The sequence below is a fragment of the Oryx dammah genome, unplaced genomic scaffold, assembly GCF_014754425.2.
Source record: "Oryx dammah isolate SB20612 unplaced genomic scaffold, SCBI_Odam_1.1 HiC_scaffold_17, whole genome shotgun sequence".
NCBI lineage: Eukaryota > Metazoa > Chordata > Mammalia > Artiodactyla > Bovidae > Oryx > Oryx dammah.
The window spans coordinates 45,888,413-45,912,662 of NW_024070201.1; the positions used below are offsets into that span (position 1 = coordinate 45,888,413).

A 24,250-nucleotide genomic window follows, 5' to 3' on the forward strand; every position below is an offset into this window, starting at 1 on the left:
AGATCAAACCCATGTGTCTGGTGTTGCAGGCAGGTTCTTTAACACTGAGCCAATTCAAATTATACATATATATGCATCTTTTTTCAAATTCCTTCCCCATTTAGGTTGCTACATAGTACAGAGCAAAGTTCCCTGTGTTGTTGAGTAGGTCCTTGATGGTTATCCATTTTAAATATAGCTACCATTTGTAGTATTGATCAGAGCTTCTCCTTTCCCCTCCTCCAAGTTCCTTCAGCACTGAAATCCTGGCTAATTCTCCACTTTCACTTGAAATTTTACATCTGTGTAAAACACTAAGGTCCAGTATTTTTCAATAGGCTTTTGTTAAGAATCTACGGGGTGTCAGAGAATGTTGATGTGTATCAGTGAAAAGTGCATGTTGTCAGTCCTCAGAGGGAGGGAGACAGAGAGGTACAAAATCTATGTGTAAAAAATTACAAAGAAATGATAATAGTAAAGGAAAAAAGTTGCTTTCTTAATAAACAATTACTTCAATTATCTTACTTTCCATCCGAATTTGTAATCTTTCCCCAAATAAGCATGCTACAATGTGTTTCATTTTTGTCTTGCCTTTTCCTTTGCCTGCAAGCTTGAATGAGCCTTTTAGCTATGTAGTCAGCCTTCTCTAGCTACACTTTCTCACTTACTGAATCTTCAGCTCCTTTCATTCTGGTTTCTATTGCCACCAGTCCAATGAATTACCCCTGTTCAGGTCACTAATGACACCCTTTCAATAAAATTTAATGACCATTCATATTCTCATATTATTAGACTTTTGCTTAGCTGACAAGTTGATCCTATGCTCCTTAAAATTTTCATGGAGAAAGCAACTTCTCCTTTATACTATTACCATTTTGCTTTTCTTAAACTGGTACTACACTGACTTAATTTGTTGCACATTTTTAATGTTGTGAGGTTACTACCTATCGTTATTCTCTTTTCAAATCTTAGTGTTTACACATCTTTTTTTTCTCGTTCATAGACTGTAGCATTAATTGTCTGGAGAAGGAAATGGCAACCCACTCCAGTGTTCTTGCCTGGAGAATCTCAGGGACAGAGGAGCCTGGTGGGCTGCCCTCTATGGGGTCACACAGAGTTGGACACGACTGAAGTGACTTAGCAGCAGCAGCAGCAGCAGCATTAAATGTCAAGTCCCACCACTCTATCTTTAGGATATTGCCTGGAATTTTCCTTCTTCTGTATATCATTAGCAACCTACAGAGAGAGAGCTATACTTTTGAAATCAATTAAACAAAATTACCCTTTGTATCTGACCAAGGAAATAGTCAAGACAAGACTTCTCAGCTCAGGATTCACTGGATGACCTCACCCAGCAACTACTCCACTCCTTCAGTCTCTGAATTCCTCCTCATCTGCTTCCCTAACTACCAGAGCTGGCAGCAGTGGCTGTCCCTGCCCTCAGTCTCCTCTTTCTTCTGGCCATGGGGGCCAACGCCACCCTCCTGATCACCATCCAGCTGGAGGCCTCTCTGCACGAGCCCATGTACTACCTGCTCAGCGTCCTCTCCCTGCTGGACATGGCTCTCTGCCTCATTGTCATCACCAAGGTCCTGGCCATCTTCTGGTTTGACCTCAGGTCCATCAGCTTCTCTGCCTGCTTCCTCCAGATGTTCATCATGAACAGCTTCCTCCCCATGGAGTCCTGCACATTTATGGTCATGGCCTATGACTGTTATGAGGCCATCTGCCACCCACTGAGGTACCCTTCCATCTTCACTAACCATGTTGTGGCCAAGCTAGTACCTTCATTGTTGTACAAAATGCCCTTCTCACTCTACCCATTCCCATTCTTGCTGCCAGGCTTCATTACTGTGGGGAAAATGTCATTGAGAACTGCATTTGTGCCAACCTGTCTGTGTCCAGGATTTCCTGTGACAATTTCACCCTGAACACAATCTACCAGTTTGTGGCTGGTTGGACCTTACTAGGCTCAGATTTCATCCTCATTTTCATCTTCTACATCTTCATCTTAAGAGCTATGTTCAAGTTCAAGGCTGAGGGAGCTGCAGTCAAAACTCTGAGCACGTGTGGCTCTCACTTCATCCTTATTCTCTTTTTCAGCACCATCCTTCTGGTTGTGGTGTTGACAAATGTGGCCAGAAAGAGGGTCCCCGTGGACATCCTGGTCCTGCTCAATGTCCTTCATTACCTCATACCCTCTGCCTTAAACCCTATTGTATATGAGGTTCGGACTAAAGAGATAAAGCAAGGAATTCAGAAACTGCTGCAGAGAGGGATGTGAATTTGTAAAACAGATTTAGAATTCTATTTGCCCTTCCTTCTCAGTGATTTTCCCCAGACGTGAGCTAGAGAAAACCCTGACCCTGGTTTCTTCCTTTGTTCTTGCCTGGTTCAGGAGAGGGTAGGCAAGAGGAAGAAACTCATTTTTCTTGGGCAACTGCTTTGGTCCTGGGCAGTTACAGTGAAGCAATTTAATCTTCACAACATTCATGTAGCTACTACTACTTCCATTTTACATAGTAGAAAAAAATATGATTTTAAGAGAAAAAAACTACTGGAGATCATATATATATATGTATATGTATATATGACAGATATATGACAGAGCAGAGATTAAAATCCAGGCTCTAGAGCCTGGTGTCTTTCTACAGAAATGCCCCACCCTACTTTTCTTTGCCTGTGCTTTGTCCTTCTGGATGTCCATGTGTATTTCCTGCCTGTATCTCCTATTTCGAGAGGGATGAGTTCTCAGAGAAGATAGAGTCCTGTGACAAAGAACCTGCAGGACCACAGGAAAAGAACATTTGTAATAATAAAAAATCAGTGCTAACCTCTTACTATGTCCTCAACAGCCTCACTGCCCTCAGGGAGTCTAGAGAATGAGGAAACAGTTTGAGGTTGGGGGAGAGGCGATACCAACGGAGTAAGAAATTGGGGAACCAGGACAGGAAGTTGGCCACATCCCTGTGGGTTTAAGAGGCACACGCAGTGAACTGAAAGGCAGGTCTTATTTGTTGATCCGTCTCAGGAGCTCTAGTTGGAGGTGAAAAGACAGAGCGAAGTGTCACGTTTGTGGATAAAAGTGGGTCCATTCAGGAGAAAATGAATCTCACAGATTACTTTTAGAGAGTTTAAAGTAAGCACTTGATTAAATAAGTATTGGACACATGAAAATTTAAAAAAAAAAAAAAAGGAAAAAAGAGGGAGAGGATGCTGAAGTAACACAGGGACAGTACCTGAGGGAAGAACCTTATACTTGGGAAGCGCTGGGGCCTTAGGAGCCAGCAGGTTGGCGGCGGGCTCATTGAACTGGTTTCACAGCTCTGAGGATGGAGCTGCCTCTGACTGGTACTCGCGTCACAAGTGCTCCGCAGAGGTGCCCTTAGAGCTGGGACAGAGGCCTCTGAGCAAGGACTCTGCTGCTGCTGGTGTCTCTGAGGGAGTTCAGAGAGGCTGACTTGATTCTGGGAACTCTGAAACTCTAACCCAAACACAGTGCAAAGCAAGCAGCCACCCATCCTGGAAGTTGAAAACAATGTCACTGCTGGAATGAAGTCATTGCTGAGGGATGCTGACGAAAGGGGAAGCACCAAGTATCCCCCCTCACTCCCCGCCGCCTCCCCCTTCCAGTCTTTCTCTGTGGCTCTCTGCAGGTGAAAACTGAGAAGGATCCAGCTGACCCAGAGTCCTAGAGTCCAAGCCCCAGCATCGCAAGATGTTTGGATGGGAGGCTGTAGCTCTGAGTGACAAGAGGTAATTACTGGCACAGCTCCCAATGTTTGCGTCTGAAAACTTAGGACCACATGAAGGACAGTTATACAGTCCCTGCAGTACAGGATACCACCCAGTGGGCTGGAGAGAGAGTCAAGTCCTACAGGGCAGACAGGTGAAGAGACGTGACATAATGCTGTAGGGGCAGCTTTCAAAGTTATGAAAGAATTTGGTATTAAGCTGGTAACAGGAATGGAGATCCTCTGCGCCACCCTATGGGGATAAAAGTAACTGCAAGTCAATGCTGATAAGGGCTCCAGGGGCAGATTCTTCCAAAGCCACGCTCAACAGTCTGAAAGGAAAAATGACATCTGTTTCTCTGCAAGATAGTGCTCTCAATACCCCCAGACTTGGCTCTCATTTTCCCAAGCCAGAGCCACAGATGTGATTCAGTATTTGTCATTTTTTAAAAAGGAGTTCTTTGGTAGGCCTTCTCTCCTTCTCATGGTTGCCCAAATAATTTTTTCCACCATCATCTCCTACTGTTCCTCAGAAGACAGAAGGGCCAACTTCAACACCTCTTGCCTAATATGATACTAAGAATTACAATGTCCAGATATACTGATAATAATTATAGTAATACTAATGAAATTAAAAGCTCAAATATTTTGAATGCTTGCAATATTCCAGTTTTTAGGCATGATAATATTTAATTTTCATGAGTCTTTTGTAGATGATTAAGGTTAAGAGGACCACAGTTTCTCAGAATTGTCAAGCCCAGTGCAAGTGGTTCAAGGAAGGAGACACAGTGGTACCAAGACAGGCTTTGGGGTGAATCTCCATGTAGATAAACAGAATGGAGGAACAGGGTAACTCAAAGAGCCTGGTCTTGAAGGGCAGACACAACTCAGCTGTAAAGTAATCATAGCATTGCAAAGGTATTTAGTAGAAATCTTTGAGCGCTGTCTTGAGTGGATAGAATGAAGTGACATAAACTAAAGGAGTTTTAATATGGTGGAGTATAAATGTCCAAACTTCCAGTTATAAATAAATACTGGAGGTGCAATGTACAACGTGATGACTATAGTTAATACTGCTCTGTGTTGTATTTGAAAGCTGCTTAGAAAACAAACCCTAAAAGTTCTCATCACAAGGAAAAATTGTTTTTCATTTTTTTGGCTATCTATATGAGATGTTGGATGTTAACTAACATTTTGTAGTAATCATTTCACAGTATATGTAAGTCAAGTCATTTCTGTGTGCCTTCAACTTACACAGTTCAGTTCAGTTCAGTTCAGTCGCTCAGTCGTGTCCAACTCTTTGCGACCCCATGAATCACAGCATGCCAGGCCTCCCTGTCCCTGTCCATCACCAACTCCCAGAGCTCACTCAGACTCACGTCCATCGAATCCGTGATGCCATCCAGCCATCTCATCCTCTGTCATCCCCTTCTCCTCCTGCCCCCAATCCCTCCCAGCATCAGAGTCTTTTCCAATGAGTCAACTCTTCGCATGAGGTGGCCAAAGTACTGGAGTTTCAGCTTTAGCATCATTCCTTCCAAAGAAATCCCAGGGTTGATCTCCTCCAGAAGGGACTGGTTGGATCTCCTTGCAGTCCAAGGGACTCTCAAGAGTCTTCTCCAACACCACAATTCAAAAGCATCAATTCTTGGGCGCTCAGCCTTCTTCACAGTCCAACCCTCACATCCATACATGACCACAGGAAAAACCATAGCCTTTACTAGACGGACCTTAGTCGGCAAAGTAATGTCTCTGCTTTTGAATATACTATCTAGGTTGGTCATAACTTTTCTTCCAAGGAGTAAGTGTCTTTTAATTTCATGGCTGCAGTCACCATCTGCAGTGATTTTGGAGCCCCCAAAAATAAAGTCTGACACTGTTTCTACTGTTTCCCCATCTATTTCCCATGAAGTGATGGGACCAGATGCCATGATCTTTGTTTTCTGAATGTTGAGCTTTAAGCCAACTTTTTCACTCTCCTCTTTCACTTTCATCAAGAGGCTTTTTAGTTCCTCTTCACTTTCTGCCATAGGGTGGTGTCATCTCCATATCTGAGGTTATTGATATTTCTTCTGGCAATCTTGATTCCAGTTTGTGTTTCTTCCAGTCCAGCGTTTCTCATGATGTACTCTGCATAGAAGTTCAATAAGCAGGGTGACAATATACAGCCTTGACGTACTCCTTTTCCTATTTGGAACCAGTCTGTTGTTCCATGTCCAGTTCTAACTGTTGCTTCCTGACCTGCATACAGATTTCTCAAGAGGCAGGTTAGGTGGTCTGGTATTCCCTTCTCTTTCAGAATTTTCCACAAGTTTATTGTGATCCACACAGTCAAAGGCTTTGGCATAGTCAATAAAGCAGAAATAGATGTTTTTCTGGAGCTCTCTTACTTTTCCCATGATCCAGTGGGAATTTGGTCTCTGGTTCCTCTATCTTTTCTAAAACCAGCTTGAACATCAGGGACTTCACGGTTCACATATTGCTGAAGCCTGGCTTGGAGAATTTTGAGCATTACTTTACTAGCATGTGAGATGAGTGCAATTGTGCGGTAGTTTGAGCATTCTTTGGCATTGCCTTTCTTTGGAATTGGAATGAAAACTGACCTTTTCCAGTCCTGTGGCCACTGCTGAGTTTTCCAAATGTGCTGACATATTGAGTGCAGCACTTTCACAGCATCATCTTTCAGGATTTGAAACAGCTCAACTGGAATTCCATCACCTCCACTAGCCTTGTTCGTAGTGATGCTTTCCAAGGCCCACTTGACTTCACTTTCCAAGATGTCTGGCTCTAGATTAGTGATCACATCATCGTGATTATCTGGGTCGTGAAGATCTTTTTTGTACAGTTCTTCTGTGTATTCTTGCCACCTCTTCTTAATATCTTCTGCTTCTGTTAGGTCCAGACCATTTCTGTCCTTTATCGATCCCATCTTTGCATGAAATGTTCCCTTGGTATCTCTAATTTTCTTAAAGAGATCTCTAGTCTTTCCCATTCTGTTGTTTTCCTCTTTCTTTGCATTGATCACTGAAAAAGGCTTTCTTATCTCTTCTTGCTATTCTTTGGAACTCTGCATTCAGATGCTTATATCGTTCCTTTTCTCCTTTGCTTTTTGCTTCTCTTCTTTCCACAGCTATTTGTAAGGCCTCTCCAGACAGCCATTTTGCTTTTTTGCATTTCTTTTCCATGGGGATGGTCTTGATCCTTGTCTCCTGTACAATGTCACGAACTCATTCCATAGTTCATCAGGCACTTTATCTATCAGATCTAGACCCTTAAATCTATTTCTCACTTCCACTGTATAATCATAAGGGATTTGATTTAGGTCATACATGAATGGTCTAGCGGTTTTCCCTACTTTCTTCAATTTAAGTCTGAATTTGGCAAGAAGGAGTTCATGAGATGAGCCATAGTCAGCTCCTGGTCTTGTTTTTGTTGACTGTATAGAGCTTCTCCATCTTTGGCTGCAAAGAATATAATCAATCTGATTTCGGTGTTGACCATCTGGTGATGTCCATGTGTAGAGTCTTCTCTTGTGTTGTTGGAAGAGGGTGTTTGTTATGACCAGTGTGTTCTCTTGGCAAAACTCTATTAGCCTTTGCCCTGCTTCATTCCGTATTCCAAGGTCAAATTTGCCCATTATTCCAGGTGTTTCTTGACTTCCTACTTTTGCATTCCAGTCCCCTATAATGAAAAGGACATCTTTTTTGGGTGTTAGTTCAAAAAGGTCTTGTAGGTCTTGATAAAACCATTCAACTTCAGCTTCTTTAGCTTTACTAGGTGGGGCATAGACTTGGATTACTGTGATATTGAATGGTTTGCCTTGGAAACGAACAGAGATCATTCTGTCGTTTTTGAGATTGCATCCAAGTACTGCATTTCAGACTCTTTTGTTGACCATGATGGCTACTCCATCTCTTCTAAGGAATTCCAGCCCGCAGTAGTAGATGTAATGGTCATCTGAGTTAAATTCACCCATTCCAGTCCATTTTAGTTCGCTGATTCCTAGAATGTCAACGTTCACCCTTGCCATCTCTTGTTTGACCACTTCCAATTTGCCTTGATTCATGGACCTGACATTCCAGGTTCGTATGCAATATTGTTCTTTACAGCATCGGACCTTGCTTCCATCACCAGTCACATCCACAACTGGGTATTGTTTTTGCTTTGGCTCCATCCCTTCATTCTTTCTGGAGTTATTTCTCCACTGATCTCCAGTAGCATATTGGGCACCTAATGACCTCGGGAGCTCCTCTTTTGGTATCCTATCATTTTGCCTTTTCATACTGTTCATGGGGTTCTCAAGGCAAGAATACTGAAGTGGTTTGCCCTTCCCTTCTCCAGTGGACCACATTCTGTCAGGCCTCTCCACCATGACCCACCTGTCTTGGGTTGCCCCGCAGGCATGGCTTGGTTTCATTGAGTTAGACAAGGCTGTGGTCCTAGTGTGTTAGATTGACTAGTTTTCTGTGAGTATGGCTTCAGTGTGTCTGTTCTCTGATGCCCTCTTGCAACACTTACCATCTTACTTGGGTTTCTCTTACCTTGGTGTGGGGTATCTCTTCACGGCCGCTCCAGCAAAGCACAGCCGCTGCTCCTTACCTTGGACGAGGGGTATCTCCTTACCACCGTGGTTCCTGACCAACGTGGGATAGCTCCTCTAGGCCCTCCTGTGCTGCGCAGCCACCGCTCCTCGGGAGCTCCTCCCGGCCGCTGGCCCTGGCCTCCAGCGTGGGTGGCTCCTCCCAGCTGCCGTCCCTGGCCTCGGGCTCGGGCTGGCTCCTCAAGGTCACCGCCCCTGGCCTCGGGCGCGTGGTGGCTTCTCCTGGTCGCCCCTGATCTCGGACGCGGGGTGTCTCCTCCAGGCCGCCACTGGCCTCGGATGCGGGTTAGCTCCTCACAGCCGCCGCCCCTGACCTCGGACTCGGGGTGTCTCCTCCCGGCCGCCGCGCCTGACCTTGGATGCGGGATAGCTCCTGGCAGCCGCCGCCACTGACCTCCGTCGCAGGGTAGCTCCTCTCGGCCGTTCCTGCACCGTCGCAGCCTGGCACTCTTGGCTGCTGCCCCTGACCTCGGACGTGGGGTAGCTCCTTAGTGAGCCGGCTCGCAGCCGCCTGCGCTATGTCAATTATATCCTCAATAAAACTGAGAGAAAAAAATAAATAAAATGGAGGGATATAGATTTTTTTTTCAGTTTAAATGAGAAGGTTTGTGAAGAGTCACTTTGCTAACTGTGGTCCAGTTGTACTAGAAGGGGGTGTACTAAGAACAAGAGGAGGGGGAGAAAATTGATCTGTCAAGGCCACTCAGATTAGTTACACTTACATGAGGAACACAGAGTCTTTTGAGAAAGATCTGAAACCACTGAACACTGCTCTCTAGGAACAGAGCAGATTTAAATCAAGATTCAGCGGCAAGAGAAAGCAACAAGTTTCCTGGAATTAAATTATCTTGAGCAAAGAGTCTATGCTGGTGATCAATGTTCAAAACAAAGACCTAAACACTGTTAAGGGAGCAAAACTACATTTCCACAGATCATAAAGTGGAGTTTGGGAGTCTCTTAGCACATAGCCATTTGATACTGCTTGTGTACTCTGAGCATGCGGGTGTTAACCATAAAAGGTATGACTTCAAAGGCGGACTGTGGGACATGAAGACTGTGCAGCCGAGTCTAAACAGGATAGCCTTATGCAAGGAGTAAAGAAATGTTTCGTTGTTGACATGTCAACGGTGCCCCCCTGTGGCTATAAGTAGGAATAGCAGTATTGGAGTGAACTTGACAACTCTGAAAAATTCCTGGGATCTCCAACACTCAGTGGGAGGGCTAGGGTAGATTTGAGACAAAAATACTGTACTTCCTGCTCAGAAGCCTGTGTGTGTGTGTGTGTGTGTGTGTGTTGGGGGGGGGGTTTGAAAGATTAAAAAATAAAATATAATAATTTACAATCTGGTTTCCTTTATTTCAGTGACATTTAAGAACAATATCAAACCAATCACATGAATCAGATATTCATGTTGCTGGCTTACATCTTGGCTGTCTCTGCCCACTGAAGTCAAATAAAAAATATGGAGACTGAGTTTGGAGGAAATAGAAAGGTGGCTTTAATTCTTAGTCTGCCAAGAGGGGAACAGGGTAGGCTCATGCCTCAAAAACTGTGCCCCCTCTCCGTGAGAAGTCTAGGGGCTTATATAAGATGAGGGCTCGCAGTCAAGAGTCCGTGATGAGGAACCAAGGTGTTAGGATCGTGTCTCCTTCTTGCATTGTTTCAAAAATAGTCATAGGTAGGCGTCAGAAACCCAGTTATTGCGTCTCGCAGTTCAGTAGCTCATCAGCCTTCTTTCTGATATGCAAAACAGAAGAACTACAAGCGGAAATTAAAGGATGCTTGCTCCTTGGAAGAAAAAGTATGACAAACCTAGACAGTGTACTAAAAAGCAGAGACATCACTTTGCTGATAAAGATCTGCAGAGTCAAAGCTATGGTTTTTCCAGTAGTTATGTATGGATGTGAGAGCTGGACCATAAAGAAAGCTGAGCACTGAATAACTGATGCTTTCAAATTGTGGTGCTGGAGAAGGCTCTTGAGAGTCCCTTGGACAGCAAGAAGATCAAGCCAGTCAATCCTAAAGGAAATCAACCATGAATATTTACTAGAGGGACTGATGCTGGAGCTGAAGCTCTAATAATTTGGTGACCTGATGTGACGAGCCTACTCACTGGAAAAGACTCTGATGCTGGGAAAGATTGAGGGCAGGAGGAGAAGGGGCAACCAAGAAGAGATGGTTGCATGGCATCACTGACTCAATGGGCATGAGTTAGAGAAGCTCTGGGAGATACTGTAGGACAAGGAAGCAGTTCATAGGGTCACAAAGAGTTGGGCATGGCTTAGCGACTGAACAACAACAACAAGGGAAAGAGATATTAGGTGCAAAATGTAGCTCTTGCAGAGTTAGGGGAGCAGAAAGGCAAACTTAGTTACAGACATGCAGAGTTAGAAGGAGTTAAAGTAAAAAAAAAACTTCAAATATTCAGGCCTACTCACTGTTCTGTTTATCTTTCTTGTTCTTAGGAAAGGGAAAGAAAAAATTCATTCTTCTCTTTTCCTTTCCACTATACATTGATAAGGGTATATTGTATCATAATATTTAATAAGATTCTAAAGTAGGTGTATTTTGCTAAGGACTATACGAAATAGTAACTTTTTTTTCCATTTCTTCATCTACACAACCAAAAATTAGTAATTGAGTGCTTCATGTGTAATTAGCACAGTAGTGATTAGCATAGTTACCAAGAGGTAAACTACTTTCAGAGAGATTTTGGTCAAAATACCATGAATTATCATTTTTGAAAATTTGCAGGAGAGACAACTGAGTTAAAAGATAAAATACTAATGGTCATTCAGTTATCAGGCACAAGAGTGAAGAGAGAGAAATTAGGCATATTTGCTACTTAATCTAGTTTTCCTACTATATTGTCTAGGGATTGATCTACATTTTTTTCTACTCTAATTAGATAGTTGTAGGGTTTTCTGAAGTTTTTCATGCTCCAAATTATAGGTAGCAAAGGCAGTGCACATCAAAATCCATGATATATTGAATTAATAAATGCCCATAAAGTTAGTTACTGCAATAAAGATACCATAGGAATTTAACACGATATGTTTACTTCTCATCCACATCCTGATTTCAGTGCATGGGGGCTTTGCTTCATGTCGTCATTTAGACATGAAGGGGCAACAGAGGAAGAGATGGTTGCATGGCATCACTGACTCAATGGACATGAGTTAGAGAAGCTCTGGGAGATACTGTGGGACAAGGAAGCCTGGTGTGCTGCAGTTCATAGGGTCACAAAGAGTTGGACATGACTTAGCGACTGGACAAGAACAACGGAGGAAAGAGATATTAGGTGCAAAATGTAGCTCTGACAGAGCCGTGCTTCTGTTATATTTGGGTATTCTGCATTATAAGCCCTTAGAGACTTTCACAGATCCTTCTGCATCTGACTTTCACACAGTGAGGCTTACCAGGTAGCTCAGTGATAAAGAATCCACCTGCCAATGCAGGAGACACAAGAGATGTGGGTTCGATCCCTGGGTCGGGAAGATCCCCTGGAGAGGGAAATGGCAACCCACTCCAGTATTCTTGCCTGGAGAATTCCCATGGACAGAGGAGCCTGGTGGGCTACAGTCCATGTGGTCGCCGAGTGTTGGACATGACTGAATGAGTGAGCATGAACGTGTCACACAATGAAGGGAGACAGTGTGCAGAATCTTGGGGGATATTTTAGAGGCCAATCTGGGAGAGATTTACATCATTTTCTTTACCATTGAATTGGCCAGAATCCTCACATAAATCTAGCTGCCTAGAGGAGAGGCCAGGTGACTAAATATTTATTTCTTAAGAGAAATGATATGAGAGACTCTCACATGTAACACATACTTGACTCTTTCCAAGTGAGGCTACCCAAACTCTCATTTAGTCACTGAACGCAGCTCAGAGTCCAAGATCACCAGGAAAGTGTGGTCATCTTCATCAGTCCTGATGTGGCTTCTCTTGGACCATCATCTTCCTTCTTTTATCACATATTTAACGGTGGAGCAGAAAGTGGGTATTAGCCATTAAGAGTCTAAGTTGAAAGTGAAGCATGGGATACATTTCACAGGAACTTGTCAATGGTAATGCTGGAATGCTTTGGGGGCAGGCATCACATCTTAATCTCCTGACAGTTGGGGAAGATCCCTAACTAGATACCGGTTATGTTCTTTGGGAGAGTATCTCCTGATCATTTTTTTCTATGTCCCCTTGTTCTTTTTTTTTGGGGGGGGGTTGTCCCCAGTGACATTAAATGAAGCAGGCAGTGGAGCACGTGACTTCTTTTGGAGGTACTATATTTGTAGCCTGTTCCCTGCTCATAAAATATTAGGGTCAACAACTATTTTAATTGTTTACCAAAAGCTTTCTCTAGAAGCCAAGCTCATTTATGGCAATCGTTTTCTAAATGTTTGTTTTAGTCACTAAGTCTTGTCTGACTCTTTTACGACCCCATGGACTGTAGCCCACCAGGCTCCTCTGTCCATAGGATTTCTCAGGCAAAAATATGGGAGGGGGTAGCCAATTCTTTCTCCAGAGGATCTTCCCGACCCAGGGATCGAGCCAGCATCTCCTGCACTGCAGGCAGATTCTTTACCACTGAGTCACTTGGGAAGCCTATATTGGGAAATGTATATGCTGGGTTGCTAAGTTGTGTCTGACTCTTTGCGACCCCATGGACTGTAGCTGGCCAGGTTCCTCTGTCCATGGGGATTCTCCAGGCAAGAATACTGGAGTGGGTTGCCACATCCTCCTCCAGGGGATCTTCCCAACCCAAAGATGGAACTCAGGTCTCCTGTACTGCGGGCAAGTTCTTTACCCACTGAGCCACCAGGGAATCCCAAGAATACTGGAGTGGGTAGCCTATGACTTCTCTGGGGGAATTTCCCAACCCAGGAATTGAACCGGGGTCTCCTGCATTGCAGGCGGGTTCTTTACCAGCTGAGCTACCCAGGGAAGCCCTCTGATATGTTAGTACTAGGTCAATTCCAGATGCTAGAATCACACTGTAGTGTAAACATGTGACAGGCAGCTTTTTTGATTATAATGTAAGTGCCTGACATTAGGCTTTTGATTGCTGAGGCATATGCTTTAAAAATATTCATCTCCTTCAAATAAAACTAAAATAAGATATCTCAGAGTGGACAGAATGGCTATTATCATAAATTTACAAACAATCAGTGCTGGAGAGGGTGTGGAGACAAGGAAACCCTTCTATCCTGTTGGTAGGAATATAAATTGATATAGCCATTATGGAGAACATTATAGAGGTTATTTTATAAACTAAATATAGAACAACCATATGATTACCAAGGGGGAAAGTGGGGGTAGGGATAAATTGGGAGATTGGGATTGAGATCGGAGATAGAGGGGCTCCAAGTTGGACATTTACAATCAGCCAATCTCCTGTTGCATTTCCTGAGGCAACGGATAGGTGGGCTCCAGTTGAGAAATTTACAGTGAGCAAGCCTCTCATTTGTTTTCAAAATGGAAGTAACACAGAAACAGGGTAAATAGCCAGTCTTTTGTCTCCTGTAAACATGTCAAGAGAATAATCAAGGCAAGGACAAAGAGAGGCAAAAACTGTATGAGTAAAGGATTGAGGGATCTCCCCTTCCTCCTCTTTTGGGACAAGGGAGACACTATACATGTGCAGAAAGGCTCCCTGGAGTCAAAAGTCAGAGAATAATTCTAGGCCATAATGAGTCTTGCTCTTCCCAGAAGCCTTCACTTTGAGACCCATCTTGGTAAAGGTGTGCATGCGCACCCCAGGGGAGGGTCCTAAAACAGATTAACAGGGGCGGGGGACAAAGCAAGATGACTGGCCTGAGAGAGGACAAAGACCCAGAAAGCTGCCCCCTTAGAAAGGATTTAAACTTCCCAAAGGGGGACTCTCTCTCAGCTCGCCTGTGCCCCTTTCTGCAAGTACTTTTCAATAAACTTTTTACTTTACTCTTTAGCTTCTGCCTCCTTTCCTGAATTTGTTCTTGATGAGGCAGGCAAAGACTAGGGATCTTGGCTCTAACTGCTGGCCCCATGTGGTTCAGTGATTAGGACTCCTGGTCTGGGAAACTATAAGCTGACGTTCACTGCTGTGCACATCTGAAATCAGGGTTGACATATACACAGTACTATATGTAAAATGGGCTTCCCTGGTGGTCAGATGGTAAAGAATCTGTCTGCAATGTGGGAGACCTGGGTTTGATCCCTGGGTTGGGAAGATCCCCTGGAGGAGGGCGTGGCAACCCACTCCAGTATTCTTCCCTGGAGAATCCCATGGACAAGGAGCCTGGTGAGCCACAGTCCATGGGGTCGCAAAGAGTCAGACATGACTGAGTGACTAAACACTGCATATGTAAAATACATAACTTAAAGGATCTACTATAGCACAGGGAAATCTACTCAATACTCTGTGATGACCAATATGGGAAAAGCAATTAAAAAAAAAAGTGGATATATGTATATATATATATATGAAACTGATTCACTTTGCTGCACAGCAGAAACTAACACAGCATTGTAAATCACCTATGTATACTCCAAAAAAACAAAAAACAAAACAAAAACATTCATCTTAAATAAACATATCACCAGTGACATGACTAGGTAAAGAACCAGGATACCAGCCTGTTAAAGTTTAGAAAGCTCTGGTCCTGTAAATACATGGTCTGCTGATTATTCCTGCTTTTCTTTTCTTGTACTTTAATTCTCTCTCTTCTGTTTTAAATTCACCAATAAAGAGTGAAACTGTGAAAACCTTGGGGCCTCACCCTTGGCCCCAATAAAAGCAGAACCTCAGGTCCATTCTCTGTCTCTCCCTCTTCTATGCCCCTGACCTTCTTGTGTGGCTCAGGTATGCTCTTTACCCTCTAGGACATGTGAGAAATAAACCTTGTTTTCCCAAAGTTTCTTGATGTTTGTGGCTGAGGGGTATCTCGTAATCATAGTAAGAACTACAAGGACTGATTCAGCCTCAGCATTGGCTCTGGTTGGGAAAATATCTCTGGGGGTTTCCTGCAAGGAATAGGAACCCATAATTCCAGAAATGTGGGTTTAACCCCTGAGTTGGGAAGATCTCCTGGAGAAGGAATTGGCAACTGACTCCCAAGAATGCCTGGGAAATCCCATGGACAGAAGAGCCTGGTAGACTGCAGTCCATGGGATTGCAGAGTCAGACACCACTTAGCAATTGAACACACACCCCAGACATTTTTAGCCAGTAGCATCACAAAACACATAAGAATTTTCTTTGGCATAATGTAACACTTTTCTTTCTTTTCTTTATTTCCTTTTCCCCTATGATACTCCTTTTCTGCATAATTGTGTCTATCTAAGACTACCAGTGTTCTTGCCTGGAGAATCCCAGGGACGGGGGAGCCTGGTGGGCTGTCGTCTCTGGGGTCACACAGAGTTGGACATGACTGAAGTGACTTAGCAGCAACAAGACTATCAGTCTTGAGAGGACAGCTATCCACATCATCCAGTCTCTTCTCAGTGGTGGTTTCTATGAGTCTTTGCTACTCAGTTCAGTTCAGTTGCTCAGTCATTTCTGACTTTTTGCAACGCCATGGACCATAGCATGCCACACTTTCCTGTCTTTCACCAACTCCTGGAGCTTACTCAGACTCATGTCCATAGAGTCCGTGATGTCATCCAACCATCTCATCCTCTGTCATTCCCTTCTTTACCTTCAATCTTTCCCAGCATCAGGGTCTTTTCCAATGAGTCAGTTCTTCACATCAGGTGGCCAAAGTATTGGAGTTTCAGCTTCAGCATCAGTCCTTCCAGTGAATATTCAGGACTGATTTCCTGTAGGATTGACTGGTTTGAGCTCCTTGCAGTCTAAGGGACTCTCAAGAGTCTTTTCCAACACCACAGTTCAAAAGCATCAGGATAACTTGGCAGCTGTCAAAACAAAAAGTGAAGAACTAAAGAGCCTCTTGATGAAAGTTAAAGAGGAGAGTGAAAAAGTTGGCTTAAAACTCAACATTCAGAAAACTAAGATCATGGCATCTGGTCCCATCACTTCCTGGCAGATAGATGGGGAAACAGTGGAAACAGTGACAGACTTTATTTTTTTGGGCTCCAAAGTCACTGCAGATGTTGACTGCAGCCATGAAATTGAAGGATGCTGGCACCTTGGAAGAAAAGTTATGACCAACCTAGACAGCATATTAACAAGCAGAGACATTACTTTGCTAACAAAGGTCCACCTAGTCAAAGCTATGGTTTTTCCAGTAGTTACGTATAGATGTGAGAGTTGGACTATAAAAAAAGATGAGTGCCGAAGAATTGATGCTTTTGAACTGTGGTGTTGGAGAAGACTCTTGAGAGTCCTTTGGACTGCAAGGAGATCCAACCAGTCCATCCTACAGGAAATCAGTCCTGAATATTCACTGGAAGGACTGATGTTGAAGCTGGAACTCCAATATTTTGGTCCTCTGATATGAAGAACTGACTCATTTGAAAAGACCCAAAGCTGGGAAAGATTGAAGGTGGGAGGAGAAGGGAATGACAGAGGATGAGATGGTTGGATGGCATCACCGACTCAATGGACATGAGTTCGAGCAAGCTTGGGAGTTGGTGATGGACAGGGAAACCTGGTGTGCTGCAGTCCATGGGGTCGCAAAGAACTGGACACGACTAAGCGACTGAACTGAACTGAACTATCATTTATATACATTGATGGCCAAGTAAAAATCCAACTGTGGTGTGAGAAAGGTGAGACATGGTAGGAGAATCTTCAGAAATTTCTATGGCTCTTCTGGTCTCTCTGAGACACTGTCTACCCTACAGCCTGATCTACCTCTTGTTTGATCCTTCCAGATGATTTATTAAGTAATTCTCCATGTTTTATTTTAGACATAAGAGAGAAGCAGAGGGACACACTTAGATCCCTTCCATGGTTTTCTGTCATCCCCATCACCTGTGGTAGGAAGGAAGAGAAGGCACTGGGTGGAGCATAGCTAAGCTGTGCGTGCCAGGGATAGAAGTCCAATGGATGTGGTGCAGAGATCTGAATCCCTCCCCAGATCCAGCCCCCAGCTCAGGACCATCTAAATGTTCTCCTGAGACCTTCCTTGTCACTCTGCCATGGTGAGTGCAGGAGTTTAACATTTAATTAAAACAAATGATGGCTTTCTGCTCAGTCTTTGAGTTCATGTAGTTTGTTGTCTGTCAGGAGACACTGTTGTTGGGACCTAACTGGGAAGGGGAACTAGAGGTGTTTACATCTAGGGAAGACAGACCTTGATGGATTTCCTCAACAAAGTCACTGAATTTGTTGCATTTACTTGGATGTTTATAATAGAATTAAGAACTGTGTCCTGTTTAAAAAATAGGCTGAGAGTTTCCGAAGACCTATGATCACTCCTGTAAAAGTAAGTATTGATTTGTCTGCAGACTCAGCCAAAAGAGGGATATTTACGGGTCCATGTGTCTTGTTTCTTCACGGGCGAGGTGGGAGCAGGCTCCCTGACTTCCTAGGTACGTTGATTACTTGAGAGAAGTCTGAGGAGCTCTGTACTACTACTAGTATCAGCTAGAAGATATTCTTGAGACTATAACTTTTCATTTCTTTTTCTTGCTGTGGGGTAAATTCTGCCTTACTTAGAATCATAAACTTTGATTTTCTTTTGCACCAGTCTTTTTTCTTCAGCCAAATGGATGGCATGCTTTACCAAATAATAAACACAATATAGTGATCACCATGTCTTATTTTTCCTGCTCTTCACTGAGTGATGGAATGATCAATGTCCCATATACTCTCGAGAAAGAACCTCCTGACACTCACTTTTTTCTAAAGAGACTTGAATTTTAATGTTTGGAAGTCACCTTTATTATCCTGCCTAGGCTATGGTTAGCTATATGAATTGGGTAGATAATTTAAACCTGCCATATTTTAGTTTCATTTTCTCACAAACATGGACAAAATCAATTTTTTAACTGTGTGATTTTGTAAATTCAATTGTTTACATAAAAACATTAACTACAATCGTTCAATAGCTTTGTTATGTTTCCTTACTAAACTCCTGTCTTCTTCTTTCCTTCTCTCCCTTCCTTTTTTTCCTATCTTCCTCTCCTCTTTTTCTCTGCTCCTTTTTTCTGCCCTGATATCTCCTTCTCCAGCAGTTGTGTGTAGGAGAGACCTAGAACCAGACTCCACCTGGACTCCTCTCTCTGTGATTCCTGTGTACAAGGTCCCAAAGATCCTATATTTAGCCTGAGCGTCCCTATCCTAAGAAGCATTTGAAGACCTTCACAAGAGAGGCTATTTTTAGGTCTGATTTTCAGTTCAGAGTGGTGGCTGTACTGGTGGCAATCACTCTTGTTTTCCCAAGAAAACAATGCTAAGTGTTGCTCTGTATAAGATGTGGATTGTTAACAGTAGCATTTCCTACAACCACCGTGACAGTTCAGACAAAAAGTAGTCATGAAGGTGAAATCTTGGACATGAGTCCACTTGTAAAGAGGGCCACTCCCAGGTATTTGCTTGGATCCAAACCACTGATCCTCCCATCGCATGAGATGGGACACTTGGAAAGTGCTTCCTGGCCCCTACAATTGCCTGTGGTCCATGCTCCTCTGAGATCCCTGCTCTTTTGATCACTGGGGGGATTCCTCTGTCACCTCCCTACACAGACTTACAGTTGCCGAGGGTAATTTATTCTGTCCTTTCCCCACAGGTGCAACTATAGAATTTTTTTTTCTGAGAAGGTTCTCATCCCTCAGTTTTCTTACACTTCTTTTCTTGGGGTTTCTTTTTCTTTATTCAGACTCCCCAAGAGCTTTTGATCTGTCTCTCTCTCACTCTGCTCACAGTGCTGAATTAATATACTCTATTGGGAAATAGACCACAGGGCCTTGGGGTACAGGTGTCTGACAAGGGCACCAACCCCTGTGAGCAATGGGGACGGAAGAGGCACAGTGAAGCCAGAGCCCATAAAATCAGCCTCTAGAGCCTTTGGAAGGGCCAGTTCAGGTACTTTCCCCAACAACCAGAAGCAGCAGCAGTGCAAACTTCTGGGGGTGGTAAGTCCAAGCTGGGGCCAGGAAAATTGTGAGGAAGGAGGCAATGAGGAAAGGAGGCGAGTCCAGGAATAAACAGGAGATGGAATGCTTTCAAGAGGGCCTAGTGCAGATGTTGATCCTGTGAAGATACTTAGATCCTGTGGCCGTATAAACCTTGTATAAGGTTTATGGGCTTCAAACAACTCTAGGCTCAAAGCCCTTCACCCGTATCATGGCCGGGAGACCAAGGCTGTGTGCCTGGCTGGGTCAGAATCTTTCTTTCTGACCTAGTCTAAATCCATCTGTGAGCCAAGATGATCATTTCTTTTTCTAGGCAGCCATTTCTGGGCTTGGATATTGTACTATCAGTTCAGTTCAGTTCAGTCGCTCAGTCGTGTCCGACTCTTTGAGACCCCATGAATCGCAGCACGCCAGGCCTCCCTGTCCATCACCAACTCCCGGAGGTCACTCAGACTCATGTCCATCAAGTCCGTGATGCCATCCAGCCATCTCATCCTCTGTCGTCCCCTTTTCCTCCTGCCCCCAGTCCCTCCCAGCATCAGAATCTTTTCCAATGAGTCAACTCTTCGCATGAGGTGGCCAAAGTACTGGAGTTTCAGCTTCAGCATCATTCCCTCCAAAGAAATCCCAGGGTTGATCTCCTTCAGAATGGACTGATATATTCTATTATAGTTTTGGTTATTTAAGACTTCTCTGACCTTTCCAGATTCAATATATCATGGTCAGAGAACATGTTTTCTTTGTTAGCACCTGGAACAAAGAATCACAGCAGCCACTCCTTTATAAATATCAGCCTGTGAGTAAAAACTAATGGAATTGGAGTATTGATGATCAAATCTATGCCCCAGATGGCCAACAAGTCCTCACTTCTTAGAATAAGAGGCCTTACTTTCAATGAGGAGAATACATATACAGAGAAAAAAAAGGTTCCAGCTATTAAGGAATTTAAAAGAGACTATGAGATGGAGCTGAAAGTATATTGCTATACTATATCAGTGTTACTGGAGGTCTGAAAGGGACATTTCTTTCCTGTGTCATTTAAAAGACTTTTGGTCATGTTCTTAACTCCAGTCTCCCGGCATCTCGTCTTTTCTTACACCAAATTCAAGAGTCCTCCTCATCCCTCTAATACCTCCTTTCTTCTCCACCTACATGCCTGTGTTCAGATCTTGATCACTTTTCCTCTGAACTATTTGGGACTCTCTAAAAGGCTTGTGTGCAAGTATCCTTTGCCTCGTCTGTAGCATGGCACTTCCCTGTGTGAAATTCTCTGTTGATTCCTTAGGATGTATGTGACAATGCCTACTGCCAGGTGGGCTGTGAATGGCTGCATATGCTCCTTCACGCCTGTAAAGTTTGTCTCCTGACACTCTTCTCTCCCATCTCCTCTCCCCGAAGAAATTGGGATCTACCAGCCCATAAAACTGCATCATTATTTATTACTGAGCACCCACCTAGGCAGACCTTTCTTCTCTTGCCATTACCTATAAGAGTGACCCTCTCCTCTCCCCAGGTGAATGTTATCCCTTTTTGTTTCCTATTCTGATGCTCTTAGCTTGTCGTATCCCTGGACTAACAGAATCTCAGGAAATGATCCTTTTTGTCCCCACAACAACACTGAAGCTAAATATCATTTATCTGTTTTATAAATGAGAAAACTAGGTACCAAAGAGTTTAAATAGATGTCAGGGTGGTACGATGAGTATAAAAGCCAGAATTGGAATTCATTGCCATCTAAGGTCCACATTTCAAGCATAACACATTGTTTCATTCATCTGTACTTTTGTCTCTTTCCAGTTGTTTTCATCTTTACTAGAGCCACAACCATACTGTATTGTAAGTATTGATAGGTTAATTTTCCTCTATTAATTAAGCTCTCAGAAGATAACTGGATTTCCTTAATGCATGTTATACATTTGTATGCTTTACGATAAAACCGAGTACTGAGAAGGCACTGACTCTTTTCTCATTTGTTCAAATAGATCAAGCCACTCTGAGGGTTCAGAACTTGAAGTAACTGGAAAGGAGAAGCCTTTTCAGGAAAGGTGGATATGTTTACTATTCTTATTTCTCTGATTCACATAGGGTAATTTTCTTAATCACAAATGGGAATACAGGACAGAGTTGATACATAATTTTTCCTATTGCTGTTTTAATCCCAGAATCCTTGGTTTGTCTTAAAAGCCTTGCAATGGGTAGAAATTGTGTGTGCATGTATGGGTTATATTGATAAAATCTGCATTTGGGAAGTCTGAGACATTCAAAGTGAAAGTCCCTTTTCCAATTCTTATCTGACAGGAAAAGTCTGATACCTCCTTGCACCCACTTCACCCTCCTACAGGAGACTTGTCAGATAGTACTCATAAGCATCATTAAGAATCTCAGCTCTGTTGACTATATACCGCCTGGGCTCCCGCCTTCCTCCTGCCATGATTCTCTGGCTCTTTCCTGTTCTTTGACTGGTGCATCCATTGTTGTCATCCTTCTTAGTACTTGGTTCACCCTGATCTCTGTTTAGCAGTGAGGGGGATAAGACAGTACCCAATCCAAGAAACAAATGGAATCAAAGCAGGTGAGTTTACAGAACAGATTCCAAATGCTGGGATCATTGTGTCCGGCCACAAGAAATCACAGATAATTTTGCTAACCAGGTATATGAATTCCTATTGAAGTTCATATGCCTAAATCACACTGTCTAACTAGTTTTCTATCTTATTTTTGGTAACCTCCTGGTATGCCTCAATACTGACAACCTCCTGGTATCCCTCAATAATGACTGTCTCTGTCACTAGGATAGGAAATTCATAGTCTTTTCTAAAGGACTCAAGCCAAAGAAAGCACTCTTCCAATTTCACAAAGAGAAATAGCAGCAAATAATCCAGGAAGAGAATGATAAACATTATGCCTTGAAATAAAATCCTCTTTGAGGTTGGAAGAACATATTCTTCTTGGGTGGGGTCAAGGAATATTTACCTCTAATCTTTTATGAAAATAAAGAATCCTGAAGTCAGTCCCTGTCCAATTGTACAGAAATGGCTGGGCTTTTCTAAGACTTCCATGTGGTCAGCTGAACACAGCCCTCTGTGTAGCTGTCCCTTCTAAACTCTGAGGGAAGGAAAGCCTTAATTAAACTGTGCTTATTGAGGCTAGATATTGTGAAAGAGCTCTAGAGTCAAATTCCTTGGTTCTCAGTCCTGGCTTCACATACTAACTTTTTAATTCTGATCAAAGTATCTTGCTCCCCTTTATCTGTACACTTTCATTATCTGCAAAGTTGGAATAACAATATTAATTACATTTAAGTGCTTTTAAAAGGATGATATGAGTTAATGAATATAAACATTCAGCATAATATAGCATAAAGTTTGTTCAGTTAAATGTCAGCAATGATTGATGATGGTTTGAAAACTTCATTGGGACAGGTTAAGAGCATAACTGGAATGCATACTTTCTGTGGTAATATATTCTGTCCTACATTTTAAGGACTGTGAATTTTCAGTGTGATCAGAAAACATTACATGATATCACACAGCAACTACTCCACTCCCCCAGTCTCCGAATTCCTCCTCCTCTGCTTCCCTAACTACCAGAGCTGGCGGCACTGGCTGTCCCTGCCCATCAGTCTCCTCTTCGTCCTGGCCATGGGGGCCAACGCCACCCTCCTGATCACCATTTGGCTGGAGGCCTCTCTGCACGAGCCCATGTACTGTTTGCTCAGCCTCCTCTCTCTGCTGGACATGGTGCTCTGCCTCACTGTCATCCCCAAGGTCCTGGCCATCTTCTGGTTTGACCTCAGGTCCATCAGCTTCTCTGCCTGCTTCCTCCAGATGTTCATCATGAACAGCTTCCTTGCCATGGAGTCCTGCACATTCATGGTCATGGCCTATGACCGCTATGTGGCCATCTGCCACCCACTACGGTACCCCTCCATCATCACTGATCAATTCATAGCTAGGGCTGCCATCTTTGTGGTGGCCCGGAATGCCCTTGCGTCACTCCCAGTTCCGATCCTTTCCTCCCGACTCAGGTACTGTGCGGAGAACATCATCAAGAACTGCATCTGCACTAACCTCTCTGTGTCCAAACTCTCCTGTGATGACATCACCTTCAATCGGCTCTACCAGTTTGTGGCAGGCTGGACCCTACTGGGCTCTGACCTCATCCTTATCATTCTCTCCTACTCTTTTATCCTGAAAGCTGTGCTAAGGATTAAAGCTGAGGGAGCTGCTGCCAAGGCCCTGAGCACCTGTGGTTCCCACTTCATCCTCATCCTCTTCTTCAGCACAGTCCTGCTGGTCCTGGTCATCACTAACGTGGCCAGGAAGAGGATTCCCCCAGACGTCCCCATCCTGCTCAATATCCTGCACCACCTCATCCCCCCAGCTCTGAACCCCATTGTTTATGGTGTGAGAACCAAGGAGATCAAGCAGGGAATCCAGAAACTGCTCAGAAGGTTATAAGGGGTAAAAAGAATCAGACCCAGCTCCTGGAATTGTTAAAGAAAGTCGGGAATTATTTGTATACTGGAAAGGGAATTTCACTTTTTAATCCTGAAATGAATTCTGATTTTTCTTTGCCTTAATATCTTACATAAGAATGAAAACATTCCTCCATTAATCTTTGTTTCCTGTTGCTTCAAAGGATTCTTTCTTTGTTACATATTTTGGGGACTTTTTCTTGGCAAAATCCTTAAATGAGAGGCACGGCAAGCCTAGTCAATGGCGTATGATTAGGAGTGTTTGACCACTAAAGACACAGAATATACATGATAACCTTAAAAAGATCTGCCTGTCCCCTGATTTACAAATGATGTGGAAGCCTTCCCTGTCTCCAGTTTCAGCCTGATAGAGCCCCACATGACTTCTGCATTGTGAAGGGTTGATTGGGCTGGACTACAGACATTACTGTGACTCTCAGTGT

The 24,250-nt window shown here is 43.5% G+C and overlaps 1 protein-coding gene and 1 pseudogene across 1 annotated transcript; both read left to right on the top strand.

The window, feature by feature from the left end:
- The first annotated feature begins 1,320 nt into the window (after positions 1–1,320).
- On the top strand, positions 1,321–2,263 carry LOC120876570 (annotated as a pseudogene).
- Positions 2,264–22,836: 20,573 nt separating this feature from the next.
- LOC120876571 (olfactory receptor 56A4) lies at positions 22,837–23,790 on the top strand. The gene has a single exon (XM_040258549.1). The coding sequence runs from the start codon at positions 22,849–22,851 to the stop codon at positions 23,788–23,790; it is 942 nt and encodes a 313-aa protein (XP_040114483.1). The 5' UTR covers positions 22,837–22,848.
- The last annotated feature ends 460 nt before the right edge of the window (positions 23,791–24,250 follow it).

What these genes read in the sequence shown, in the direction of transcription:
- LOC120876571 (XM_040258549.1), top strand. Translation starts at nt 22,849, where the DNA reads ATGATATCACACAGCAACTACTCCACTCCCCCAGTCTCCGAATTCCTC.